General features: G+C 38.0%; 1 protein-coding gene across 2 annotated transcripts in view; it reads right to left on the bottom strand.

Annotated features, from left to right (window-relative positions):
* PRKG1 (protein kinase cGMP-dependent 1) overlaps positions 1 to 14,740 on the bottom strand; it is a 374,618-nt gene that overhangs the window by 308,271 nt on the left and 51,607 nt on the right. The window contains exon 1 of one of the 2 annotated variants that reach the window (XM_053451149.1): positions 2,319 to 3,362. The exons of the other annotated variant lie outside the window; for it this stretch is intronic. Within the exon in view, the coding sequence (XP_053307124.1) occupies positions 2,319 to 2,626 (308 nt within the window). The 5' untranslated portion in view covers positions 2,627 to 3,362. Of the gene's footprint in view, positions 1 to 2,318; positions 3,363 to 14,740 lie in introns of those variants that run through there. 2 annotated transcript variants of the gene reach the window in all.

Consider the following 14,740-nt stretch of genomic DNA (forward strand, 5'->3'; position numbering starts at 1 on the left):
GAAATGAGGCAGAAACCTTAGAATGACGTGATTTTTTTAATTTATTTATTCCATGTGTGTACTGGTTAGGTCAGACCAGCTCTCTAACAAATGCCAAAAGCTTTTTGCTATTGCATAAGATGATTGAAGAATAGATCTTATATTGATTCTGCATTCTTCTTCCCTGATTCAGATATTTCAAGGTAAAAAACAGACGCTTAGCTACCTGTTAACCTGCTGAGAGGTGATTCTTGTGTTTGTCTGTTGGCAGCAGATTGATAGCAAGTGAGACTATTTTCAGAACACCATGTGTTCTGCCGTATACTGACGTGTGAATTTTATTAATACTGGCTGAAGATGAAGTGGAAATAGAATTACTTACATGTGAAAATTAACCATTTAAATATATATTTATTTTATCTGCATAAAAGAAGTACTCTACGTGGAATTAAGTAACGTTATAATACTAATCTCTATTATTGCTTTTTAGAACATATTTCATTTAATAAATTTTTTAATAAAAAAGTAGATGATGTTTCCAACATCCAACACTTTTCCAATACCACCATCAGCAGACCCAATGATCCCTATTTATCAAAGAGCTCCACATCCAGTCTTCAGAAACTATGGAAATAGATATAAATATAAAATATGTTTGTATTTGCCCCAGTATTGTCACATTGACTTTGGACATCTCTTTATTTGTCACTGGGCGAGCAAGGTAACCCCAATTAACCCATACAAAAAATGGTACACTATAAGAACACAGGCTGTATATGTTAGCCACGTGTCATGAAGAATGCTTTGCTTGATTTACCACTAGGACCACTATAGCAACTTCGCTGGCACACATGCCTTGATCTGATTGGCTTATACTTGCAGGGTTTAGGAAGCCAGAAACCACTGCATCATTAACCTACTGAAAACTACATAGCTCGTGTACACCAGGTTTGTTTTTTTGATGTTTTGTGAAAAACAATAACCCATCTAGTTGTATGACAAACATGATTAAAATACATAATTAAAACACTAGACACTTTGATCTTAATCCGATTAAGCGAGGATGTTAATTTATGTCTTGTATATGTAAATGCAACCTGATTTATTTTTTTATTGTTTATTGTCAAAAATCATACATCTTGCTCACTACAGATAACGTTTGGAATTTTCTATCGAAATGCCCCTTGGATATATTGGATACTCAAACCTACGGGTGGTTATGATGGGTTTACAACTTCTCTTTGATGTGTCAGATTTCCTGGAATCATTTAAATCTGCATAATGTGAAAGCGTGCAAAATTGATGATCTTATGTAACTATGGTGGGGCGAGAGATGGGTTAAAGCGGTAATTTAAATATTTAATGCTTGGAATGCATAGGAGGTGAGCACCAAAGATGTATCTCACAAAACCAATTACTACTTAATTTTGCCCCAGAAAAAAAAGCAATTGTGACCCCTCAAGGCCCTGCGGTGCATCAGCAAGCTAACCTGACTACCTGAGGCTATTAACCACTACTCCACTGGTTTAACAGTAGTGGACAGATATATTTGAAATCGTCTTTATTCAGCATGGTGGACTACCCAACAATCATCATCCACCCTCAGAGATTTCAATTTTCTGCCTCCATGGTTCACACTTGCTGCAGTCAGATAACACACATCTTTAGCACCCCGACTATAACCTAAAACCTCAGGCTGTTAGGCGGGTATCATTGTAAAGCTGTAGACATCAAATCATTTCAGATTTGCCCATCAACACAGGCAATTGTGGGTTATTGCTTTTTATTATTAAAACAAATGTAAAGGATTTTAATAGGATTAAACTTTAGCACCACAACTAAATAAATCAGTGCCCGGAACACAAAGCACACGAGGTCAAAAGGTATAGGCAAAAAAGGTAAAGGAATAGATCAAGGGAATGCATTGTTTAGCACATCATTTTTTTATGTTTCGTCTGCAACTGCTAAATGAACCATTTTTGGTTAACTCAGACAGTGTTTAGGGTCTAGAGCACCTGGCAAACGCAACATGATTACATTCATTTACACATATGCATAGAACAGAAAAGTCTACATAGTTTCACATACCTTGGTATCTGACAACAACACACGGTTGGATTCTATTACTGTGTGTTTTTAGAGGGAGAAAAATGTGCATTACAGCACAAAGAGAAGTGTTAGTTAGACACAATTTCTGAGGATGAAAAACAAATGGAAAGCAGAAGGTGCAGCAGATCGTCTATAAACACAGGTGGATGGACAGAGACAAATGCAGAGAGCACAGTTACTAGCACAGACAGGATGCTACATGGACACAACGCTAAAACCCTGCTGCTTACTGTGGGCTCTTGGGATAGAAGGGAAGAGTAACATGGCTGAGATCCTGGATGTCAAAAGCAGTTGGCTCGGCTGATATAGCCTGCCTCTTGGTCCTCTGTTCCCCCAAGGTGTTGGAGGTCTGTTTCTGAGCCTGTTGAGTGGCAGGTTTGATCACAGACCGATACTTATCCAGCTCATTCTGTAACTTCTGGATCAACTCGTCCTTCTGGTCTAACTCCAACTCCAGCTCATCTATGAGAGCATCTCTCTGCCTCAATTCTTCTATCTTCTCCTGCAAAGCATATTGCAAGTCCCGCAAAGTGCCCATAATCCCGGCAGGGGCTCCAGCTGCCTTTCCCTCTCCCTTCGTCGTCTTCTCGATCACTTTTAACCTCCCAACCAGACTATGAGCCACTTCCCACTTTCCCCAACTTGGTTTCCTAAACACGGGACTTTGTAACACTATCCTTTTTCAGATGTTTGTTACCAAAGTGAACTTGACTTTCAGGTCCAGATTTCGAGAACTCAACTTCCAGGTCTCCCTGAATTCAGATCCTATAAATTGAAATGTATTCCGTCCTGAAATTACGATTTTAGTTTCCTTAAGGGTGGTTTTCTTCACAGCAATCTTTTTCACTACTGCACACCTAAAAGGAGGTCCCCAGCGTTGAGAATCTCCAGAAAACCCACCTTCCCAAATTTGGAAAGATGTCTTTCAGCTCCTGGAAACAATGCAAAGTACCCCTCCTTCTCTGTTAAGATCCTTTTCTATTCTCTTTCACTTCTGAGCTCCTGGAGAGAAGTCTTCTGCTGCTCGCTGTCTGCATGTGATTACTATAACGTGTGTCAGCGGCAGTCACTAGCTGAGCCAGAGAACATTTGCATGCATGATCTCAAACTACAAGAACAAAAATCCCTCCCTTCCTCTCCTGAAACACTAGGATGACATCGAGGCAAGCTGGTGTGGAGGGTGATTTCAGTCTGTCTGCGTCAGGATTGTGAGCAAAAGAGAGAAAGATGCATTAGGAGAAACACACACACAGGCAGAAAGAGGCGTCTGCAGGAGCTATTCCTCCCCGTGCTCTGGAAAGCAGAGACTAGAGTGTGAGCTCCCAAATCTGCGCTTTGATTCCTGCCTCTTCTGCACATGGGATCTTACTAACCCTTTCATAGCTCCTTCTACTGTCGAACAGGGATCTCATCGAACCGTATGCTGCCTATGATGAGCTATTAATTCCTCTGGCAATATGCTGCCACCTGAGGTCTTATTATCATTTTCACCGGTTTAGACCAATCACACGGCATTGTTTGCATTGCCCCGATGCTCCCGTGCCTGATATATAAGTAATTGCAAAGCAACCCATTACTATATTATGGTTTGAATTAACCGTAAATTAATCCTGGTTACAAAATGACCCATGGGAATTTTTAGTAAGTGGCTGAGTAGATGTAAATGCCTTTGCAAAATCACAATACCAACATTTGTTGTCATCTCTCAGTCTATTTTCCCTGTCCTTTGTACCCTCGGTTAACACTTTTTCTTGCATGCTTCCCACTTTTTCCCTCTGCAATTAACTATTTCCCTCCCTACTTTGCTCTTTTTCCCATCTCCATCCCCCTTACCCCTTCTTTAATTATTTTCCTTTTCTCTCGCTTCTGCTTAACCTTTTCCTCTCGCTGCCTCTCTCTCTTAGCCTTCCTCTTTGCTTAACACTGTCCTTCCTTTTTAACCCTTTTACCCCTCTTCTGCTTAACACTCACCTAGATTTTCTCCTTAGACCTTTTAACCCTTTCCTCAATCGATTTACACATAATTTTCTTAACATTCTTAAACATTTTCCTTCTGTTTTCTCTGCTATAATTTTCCTTGTCTCTCTCTACCCTTAAGCCTTCCCCCTCTCTTTTTTAAAGCAACATTTCCCCAAAGCTAGATTTTGTACCTAATTGTTTTGTTAACATCAATTAACAAAAAGTGTGCTAAGTGTCATTCGGAGAACCTGATGTGCCTTGAGGACAACACTGATCCATCACAAAAGGGTCGTCTTAAGACATTCAATGCATTTTCTATTACATTTTACTATGTATACATGGCATGCCGTACACATCACTTTGCTGTATAGTGTTAATGGTCATCACATTGACTAGTGCATTAGTTCTTTCCATTCTATGAGATCCATTGTTGGGTGTTTCAGTAAACCACTGATACACTGAACTGGAACTTTGAGATGGTACAGCCTCACTTGGTGGTCCATTGGCACCTGGTATTCTCTGTTAGATTGCCCGTCAATGTGCTTTCTATCGTTTTATACAGTACTGGTTTTGTAGATAAACGAATAATAATTGACTTCGCTATGTCAGAACACATTGGGGTTTGTTAATCGGCTGTGCAGCCCTGCATGTGCCAGGAAATAGGCGTATGTAAAGCATACAGAGCACATGTTCCCCGTCATTGAGTGCCAGCGGGTTAATATTCACTTACTGTAAATGGAGCAACAGGAAAGTATTTATTAAGACTTTTATAAACTGCCGTTACTGTACCATGCTGGTTGATTGCATCCAGCGTTCATACAGTGATTAATACTCCCACTCCACAGGGGGTATTTGTTTTTATTTTAGTAGTGACAGGGTTAACTACCCCTTTCACCCATCGAAGGAAACGCCTTCTGTGGTCTCAACCTGAGAGGGTGTTTGATTTTTAAATGACTTTTACCCAATTCTATCTAATGCCGCAGTAATTCAGGTTTTTTATTACTATACAGAAATATATATTTAGCACTTTCAATATATATGCAATAGGCCCACGCACCTGAAATTTATAGTACCAAACTCTATGGAACCTATATGTATATAACACTCAGGAATATTTAGTCTGCATGGATTTCATAATAAATATGGGGAAAACGTCCAGCTAAAAAGCATAAAATGAGAAAGCGTCACTATTCTCTAGAATTACTGTCTTTCTTCCATTGGTTTGAGAGTTTTACTGTGTGTAGAATTATTAAAAAGAAAAAAAAACACAGTGGAAAATAGTGTAAATAAATGTAATAATAAAATAACTTAGATTTCCTGTTCTAATGTAAAAGGGTTCGGAGAGGTGTAATCTCAAAAATGTAATTTACTTAAGTTTAGCAGCATGTAAAAATAAAAAATAGAACATATGCAGTACAGATGTGGAAGTTACTGTGGAGGAAAATAAGAATTCTCAAATCCCCCTAGTAGACCACCGTAGATAAAAAGATGAATGGCGTGAAAGACCCTCAGGACTAGGTCACCTGGCACCCAAGCCAAATGGCCGGTGGGCTACTGGCCGACAGTACCATGCACTCACCCTGTGCTTTAGTGTGCGACCACCAACTGGATATGCGAGTATAAAAACGTATTGTGCTGCCGCGTATATCCAGCCGTCGGCCGCACTAATGTCATCAGGCGACTGCAGGCCTTAAAGTGCCAGGGCCGTCTTGTCATCACCTTACCGCCCCTTCACATAATGGTATTAATGGTCCATTTTCATAGGTATGAAAGAATGAGTTTACAGATTCTAGTCTAGGTAAAGAATTGGTTATTAATGTCCAACTTCTAAGCAGAGAACACTGTATTTCAGTTTAGTTATGTCTGTGATGGAAGCTTACACTGGGCAATGATGGGCATTGAGCTACCAGTAGCCTGAACTTCAAACGTGCTTTTAATTTTACATTTAGCAGAAATACTCAGTTTCCCATAAAACAAACAGACACTTCCATTAAGATGGGGGATACTAGATACAGATAGAGGGGGGTACTAGATATCACCCCTTCCTGCAAATAAATATTCAGTCATGTCGAATTCTGCCTCAGTCTTAATTTTTATTGTCATGTGACACAAAAGCAGGCAGTAATAGGTAGTTGTCATAGTAATCAAAAAAGTGTCTTAAAGCTCTCTCTTTATGTTATTAAAACAATAAAATGTCAGATATGCTGTAAGTCAGGTTGTTTTTTCTCTCTTTTTTCTGTAATGGCACCTTTATACTACTTGAATGAATGGGTAAATAATAATAATTTTTGAGATGCCCTAATAATAAACTTTTTTTTTTTTTTTTTTTTTTTTTTTTAATAATTTATTGGAATTTTTCAAATATATAAAACACATATCAAAAACATACAGAGCATATGAAGAATATACACAACAATTCTTTAGTAAACCAGAGTTACAACTCTTACTGATACAAAACCATTATAATTAAGGAAAAAATTAGCTACTCTGGTCCACTTCAAATAAACTACATTAATATCCTTAAACAGTAATGAGACGTATATAAATCTTCATAATACCCTACATTCATGCACATACACGCAAGACGCAAACAAGCGAGAGTGGCGGTGGGAGGGGTAGAGGTTGAGTTATCGGTAACTATAATGTACTCCGAGGACACTATACCCATTGGGGTCTTTAGTTTGATAAATACCTACTACAATCCACTATATGCAGACTTAAAGATGTTGAAATTTACTCCGATCTAAAAATATAACTAAGAAGTGAGATTTTAATTTCATCAATAATTAATTTGGATTCTAGAAGTAATACAAATTCAAATTCAGAGAGAGACTCAAGGGAATTAAGGTTAGCACCCAAAAGAGTATATCTATGTGATAGAGACAGAATCGTTTGAATGAATATCCATAATATAATTAAACCACAAGGACCATATCTGGTTATATCTAGCCTAATCATAAACTTTTGTGTCTTATTATCTCTTCTTTGACCAAGCATTGATCCGGTACAATCAGCATTTGTACACACATGTGTAATAACGCACGTGTGCTTCTATATGGTACACACGCATTCATCTTTATCAGTGAACATGATAAAAAAAAAGAAACTGATGCAGATTATATTGGTGTGCAAAACACTACAGTAATATAGCAAATATCCCTATAATTAGCAATTTACATTAAACTCGTTACGAACAACACAAAGAAAGAAAACACCGCTGACCTCCATCCCGTTATTTCCTTGTATAACTGCCCCATCTGCAGATTACTGGGTGAAAAACCATTAAACTCCATGGGAATGTTTTGTGTTGTTGTTTTGTGTTCTGCATCATTAACGTCTTTATTTTCTGAGGGGTTAACAGTGCTTCACACAACAGCATAGTCAGTCTTCACTTTACATCACCCAAGCTTGTAGATTATACAATGATATCACGTTTAAATGATTTCCTTCAAACAGCACGCTTGGAATACGTCATTCAGTGTATTGTGTATTGTTTAGTTGCTTAAACATATATGCATGACCATAAAAAAGAATTGGGAATCAAACCTTAGGTCAAGAATATAACCACATTTACTAACGCTACAGAACCATTGGAATGTAATGAAAGTTATTTAAATTTACATAAAAAGCAAATTTAACTTGCATCTTTTCGGCTCACATCACCTTTTCCTGGAACGTAGCCTGATGTAAATGCGAGGAAAGCCAACAGCAAACGCACACAAGCATTTATAGCCCGGATATCTTCTGTTCTAAATGTCACTACTGTTTAAACATACTTTCAAATATTTAGCTTTCTTTAAAACAAAAGTGAAATTGGGCAACATCTGATGGGGAAAACGGAGTATGTCTGGTATGACATAAAGTATACAAAAGAAGAGAGAAAAAAATAGAACCGTATGAGAAAAGAACGTACTTTACGATGGTATTCCGGTTTACTTCTAACTCTTTAACTGCCTGAGTTGAGTTTAAAGAATTAATATTTGCTGTAGGCAAGTAAACCAAGGTTTAATGATCCCATAAAATGCAGGTAGTTAGATGTTGGAGTGAAGAAAGGGCATGTTATCGAGACAACAGTAAGGACTTTGTGTGATGGGGTCAGGACGTGGGTACAATGTAACACTCTTATGCAGAACAAGCGGTTACTGAAATCATTAGGCTTCTATAAAAAACTAATTTGTCTTGTATTTCAAATGGGATACAAGTCCTCCCTATTGGCGGTTGTGACACTTTTGGGTTTGTAGGAACATAGGTCCTGGGTCTAATCAGACATGACATGATGGAACCTGAAGTCACCAGATAGCAGATACATTCTGTACATGGGGTTTTTGCGCAATACTGGACCGGTTGTGCCCCTTATTATTAAAAACCTTCCATAAGACACTCAATACAGGTCTATATGCAATCACAGGCTATCTGACAAGAAACTTCTTATTGTTTCATAGCCTCATTGCTCTGTTATATTGTGCACAGCTAGAACTGCTCTTAGCTAACAATCACCCACCTTGGAAAATGGGTGAAAAGTAATACTTTCTACCCCAGGGAAATTTTAATGAAAAAACCTCTTTCTCACATATTCGTCACAATAGGGTCTGTTCTCTAAACTGAGTGCTTGTAAGTTGACTGAAAACACGAGTTTGTAGCAGTTCACTTATAGAAGTCCAACTCTCAAATTCACCAAAGCTGATTCGCACTGACACGTGCCTGACGGAAAACTGAGATGATGAAAGTTGGAAAAAGAAAGCATCTCGCAGATTCATTAACCTACGAATTGCTTGCGAGTTGCATATTCAAGCTGGAACTACGTCTGAAACACTTGTCAGTGGTTTTGCGGGAGTTGCTAGGGAAGCAGATGAAAAGACATGCTTTTTACCGCAACTGCCAAAAATGCATTTTTTAAATATTTTGCCCAGCTCTCACTGCCATAAACCTCTTAATAGTCAAGAAAACTGAAACGTTGCAGGTGCAGATTGTGAAATGTATCAATATTTTAATGATGAAAAATATAGAGAACAGTGCGAGCAGAGACAGGAATGATGATTAATCAGTGTAAAATAATTTGAGTCATCATGAATTTATTTAAATGCTGGCTTATGATTAATTAATTTTAAAACAGTCTGGGATAACGGGAGATCGCCAACCTCTGCAACCTCTATGAATGAGCTGGAAGTGGTAGATAACTTTCCATAGTCCGAGAACCCAATTTAAAACATATTTACTCTTCTTAAGCATATTTTGATAAAAAGTGCATGGGATAAAGATAAAGCTATCCTCAATCTAAGACAAGGACTGATTAAGGTCCAAGTCTTAACATCAGGAAAAATGGGCAGACTAATTGGGGTTCGTATCTGCCGTCAAATTCTATGTTTCTATGTTAGAAATTCTTTAATTTTGTTAATTTCCTTTATATTTTATACATTCTCACACAGAGGACAGACCGTTCTGTTTGTACAAGGTAAGCATCAGGAGCCAACAGGTTGTTTACAAGATACCTGTTGGAAAGTGTTATGGGGAATACTGGAGCTCTGGAAGTCTGCATTGTCTCAAACATTGTTTTGACCTCTAAAGTCAAGCCTTTTGGCTGAGCACCAAGATGGCTTGGTTATATTACACGGGAGATGTAAAAGAAAATTGTGTTGGGAGTGCATTGTGATATCTCCCAATAAAAAGGTTATTTTACTGTATACATATAGTACCTGCGCCTTGGTTTCTTGGGACAGTTCTAATTTTCAGTTACTCTCTTTTTTTTGCAGGCCGGTTGGGGAGATCCTCTGACCTCTCATGATTGGCCCAGGGAGTTGTAAAATTAATGGAGCAACAGCACAGACACCCATTGCAGCTTCCACGTGGCCTTCTCTTGATGCTCTGCAGCTGAGCACCATAAGGTGGCTTTTTGAGCATGCCGAGTGGAACATACAACACGAGTTCAACCACACCTTAAGTTGACCGTGTCCGCTCCCCACCTCTAGTCACAACCCTCAACAGTAGACACTTTGATGGAGTTTATGCTAATATGAATGGAGAATAACAAAAGCACAGTACTAAACCATTGTTTTAAGTAATTAATCTAAAACAATAAGTTCTAGGATACACAGAAACCTTTTGGTAGTTAGGTTTGAATTTATATATATATATATATATATATATATATATATATATATATATATTAACATAACCTAAGTGCTTTTCAATGACAATAACATCAACCAGCTTTACGGACTCTTCTATATATAACTACACTATACAAGGATGGTCAAGTCAAACTATGGTTCAATTAAAAACAGCTGGAGTATATCTGCCCTACCCTCTAACACTCAAGTTTGCTTCATACATGAGTTGAGAAATCTGTGCGCTCAGAAATAGTTTATGTTCCTGACAATTAGTACGGGTCAGCAGAGCACATCGTCTAGAACGTCAGACCTCACACATATCTGTTTGCGTTCATAGTTCAGGTTTTTTAATCTCCCTAAAAGTTGGAGGAGTAATCTGTCTCTGGAAAGAAACTGTCTATTTTTTCCATTTTATGATTATTTGGGATATATATATATATATATATATATTTATAATTATTATTTTAATATATAAATATATGCCTACTCTATTTAGATGAACCATGGCAGACAAGCAGTCACATAAATTAATGCCTTATAAGGCAATTTATTATATCTTATGCAAGCTCATTTTGAGATTGCTTACAGAATGAGGATTGGAGGAAAATATTACACCATAAGCATCTAGAATTCTAGTATAATACAAACATGGTTATATGGAAACTGTTCTAAAATGGCCTTTCATTAATATTTTTTTAGAATGTTCACTTTTTATTGAGCAATAATCCAAAGTGTGCTATTTTTATCTTGCTGTCTTGCTTGAGAAGTTTCCCTTTTCCTGTTTCCCAAGATCCACCAGTTTATAAGCACGGCGGCCTTATACATTTTCATTTGTCATTCCCAAAAAGCAGTTGAGACCAGTACGCTTCAAAAGAAAAAGAAAAAAAAAAACAAAAAAGAAACAAAAGTATTCAGAGACAAGATCTGATCCTAGGGTCGAACATGAGGATGGTAACTCCTTCTCAAGCTGTCATAACATGTTGGGCTCCAAAAAAAAGGAAATCAGAAAACAAAAATAAGGCAGGACTGTTCATGACCATCGACTCCCGGGCTGGGAAGATTACTCTGCTTATATAATCAAAATTTTAAATGTGTAGACTTTAGCCAACCCGTGGAGATAGAGGACGCAATCTAATTGGAAGAAAAGCTTTATTAGGAAAAATATACACCTTAAGGATGTACATTACCCTTACGGTTGCCTGTGCCTGCATTAAATCTGCTTTGGCTTTAGGATTTGTACTTTTATTAAGGACAGCCATCCATGGTGCCATGAACACATGACCCTTTAATAAGACAGTGTATGTAGCTGCATGTGCATGTAAGCGTGATGTCACTGGACAATTGGTGGCTCTCCTGCGATCAGAAGTCCAGTCCCCGTACCGGAGTTCATTTTGCATGGGTTCCAATGAATTTTAGTGCATGCAAATTGGTGCAAGCATTCTTTAGTTACCGGAAAATGATACTGCATGTTTCATTTTCTTCCTATTCTTGTCTAAGCAGAAGACATACTTAGGCACACATCCTGCATATGCTCTGTAGAACCCCTACTGAAATGAATAGGAGTAGCCAACTGTATGTATTCCAGTTGAACATCAATGTTCAGCTGGGATACATGAGTTCTCTATACTCATGTAGGCAGAAAGAGTACTTAAGTGCAGAAAGAGTACTTAAGTATGCTCCCTACTTACACTTCTTAGCAAACGTAGAAGCAGCCAACGGGAGGAAATTTGTGTGCAGTAAAATTCAAGTTGCAAAATAGACTACAATACACAATTTACATGAAAATAAGACTGGGGTGGATATATGAGTAGTTGCTGAAATTTCTTTTTAGCGAGCAGACAGATACAACGAGCAACAGAATAGAGGCAGTGATTGCTTCAGTTTCATGACTCTAGTCAGTTTAAAAAGGATACCTTTAAATGTTACATGTTGCAGGCCAGTTGTCTGGGGATGACTAGGTGGCCCTGGAACTTTAGAGCCAGTAGCTGACAAAAAGTGTGGCTGTCGGTTGGATATGCACAACAAATGCTAAGTTTTTATAGTTCGTCCAAGCGCCTGGCCATTATGCCAAATGGGAAATCGAGGTCTGCCTGTAGCAATAGCTTAAGCAACCAGATAATCATTAAACTTAAATATTATTTGGGAATATTAAAGATGATGCTTCAAACAGCACACAAAAAGTATAAAATCTAATGGTTGTGTGAGAAGTAATTGGCATGATTACACATATCTAGAAACACCAGATCCTAATATCCCACAGAGAAAAGATCTTACGACCAGTACAAACAGTATTTTTCAAAGCCTTCTATTGTCACTGTTCCTTAAGCAGGATATAGGACTTAGAAAGTTTTAGAAGAGTGTTATTGAGATTTCAAGGTGAGATTAGAAGGAATAGTAGGTTCTAGATATAGTTACGGAAATTGAATAGTCTCTTAACAAAAGCACACACAAAAGAAAGCATGAAAAACAAGCAATAGAATTTTAGAATAAAAAAAAATAAAAAAAAATGTAATATGCTTCAATTGATAATCCCTTACAAATAATCAACAGGAGGGGTCAAGAGCTTAGATAAAGAATGGATTTCTTTTGTCAGTGCACAGTTCCATAATGATTATGCATAGAGGTAAGTGAAAAGCTAACACATTAATGTAGGAGGACACACTGTTCCTAATGGTAACATGCTGATTACTCCCCTGAAAAGAAAACAAGTTGGTGCCAAACATGACTTTTTTTGCACCAAAATGTACAAAAAAACTCCTAGACTTTTGCAGATGTATTTTTCATGTGTGATAAAGTACATGCTCAGCCGTGAATATGTGTAGCCACCTGAAGTCGTAATACCATGGATCTAGAATGATCCCCTGTTAACTGGTGACACCTATTGGAAATTACTGCTGAAATATTGAAAGGGTGGCATCAAAATAAATGGTGCCTTGCGCTAGGGCAGAGGAATATACATGTAATATATATCTGATATGTTTTCCAGTAACAAACCGAGGTTCCAAAACTGTGTCTTTAAGGAGCCCCAACACATACCACCCAACAGTCCCGGTTTTCTGGTTTACAGTCGCTGTCTCAGGTTGCTGTCCCGCTGTGGCATTTTTGTGGGCAGTGAAGAGCATGGACCGTTGGGGAGATCCTGTGATCTCTACTGACTAAGCCAGGAAGGTGAGAAATCAATAGAGGTCTGTGCTGTTGCTATTTAGGTATGGCAGGTGGGTTACGTCAACAGTTCTAAACATCCTGAGTACCTGAGATACTTTTTAATTAGTACATATTGATCTGTTAGAAAGACCATGTGACTGATTCAACAGTCTTTACTGACCAAAGGACATACTGAAATCCTCAACTGCTAGTGGAGCTTTGTGGGCCTGGTTTGGGACAACTGGTCCAGGACTGAGCCTAAGCCAGATGCTTTGGGTTTGGTTTATGTGAGGAGCAAAGTTGGAACGAGGTGATTATGTAATTAGGCCTTGTGGTGTCCTATCTGCATGTGGGAACCACTGTCTCTAGTGAAGGAAATGGATTGGGTCCATCGACATCTTTATGACCTTTTATATGTTGAGATTCTCACTCTGCCTCATGTTGTATAAAAGTCTATTGCTGGAGAGACAATGTTGTTTGAGATGCTGCAAAGTATACTGTGACAGATTGTATAGATGTAAATATGCTTTATTTTTCTGTCTGGTTGCACTGTTATGTCTAGGCTAGCTGAGTACTTGTCATAGTTAGGGATTGGGCAGGCAAGAAGGAAACCTTGGCCCTGTGTAGTAAGAATCTCAAATAGGAGATTGATTTCCGTTTGTTTGATGTTCATTTTGGCTTGGGCTTGGTTAAAAGACCAGTGTATCACAAACAAAAACAAGCTCTGACCCATGTCTGGAATGTGTATTGATGAAATAAATACACCTCATGGCCTAAAGAAAACTCATTGTGTTTACTTGTATCACACGGAGGCACCAAACCTCACATACACATTGTTCGTTTTTTAGAGGTAAACAGAGACAGACAAACTCCAGCGCAGCGGTGTCTGACTACATTGTCATCAAGCATGACAACACTTAAAGGTAAAATAGGTATGTAATATTGCTGTACTATTCATATATAAACTTTTGTCAGTGTGCTCATTCGCTTAAAAGTTGTTGCTAAATAAGTGTTACTGTCCCTATAATATTTATTCTTCTATTAATTCTCAATTCTAAATAAAAGTGACTTTGCCTAAAGTTAAGAATTCATATAAAGGTACTTACAACAGACATTGTTATGTATTGCTTGCTGGTGACACTGCATCGGAAAATAAACTGATCCAATAAAGAACAATTATAAGCACTATAATTTAACCAGAAATAGACACTTTTACAGCAAGGTTAGACAAAGACCTAATGCAGAGAAAATGTAACATTACGCTACACCTTATAGTCATTGCAGACTTTTCAATTAATTATTGAGAAATGCACCTTTACGCTATATGTATCACTAGGTATAGGCAGCATCCACCAAAGCCTGCCTGGTCATTTTACAATACCTAGAGAAGTAGCTGGTACCAAATCAATAGATCATTCAGTTTCAAATGAGCTGTCAAAGTC

Source organism: Spea bombifrons, chromosome 11 (assembly GCF_027358695.1).
Source record: "Spea bombifrons isolate aSpeBom1 chromosome 11, aSpeBom1.2.pri, whole genome shotgun sequence".
NCBI lineage: Eukaryota > Metazoa > Chordata > Amphibia > Anura > Pelobatidae > Spea > Spea bombifrons.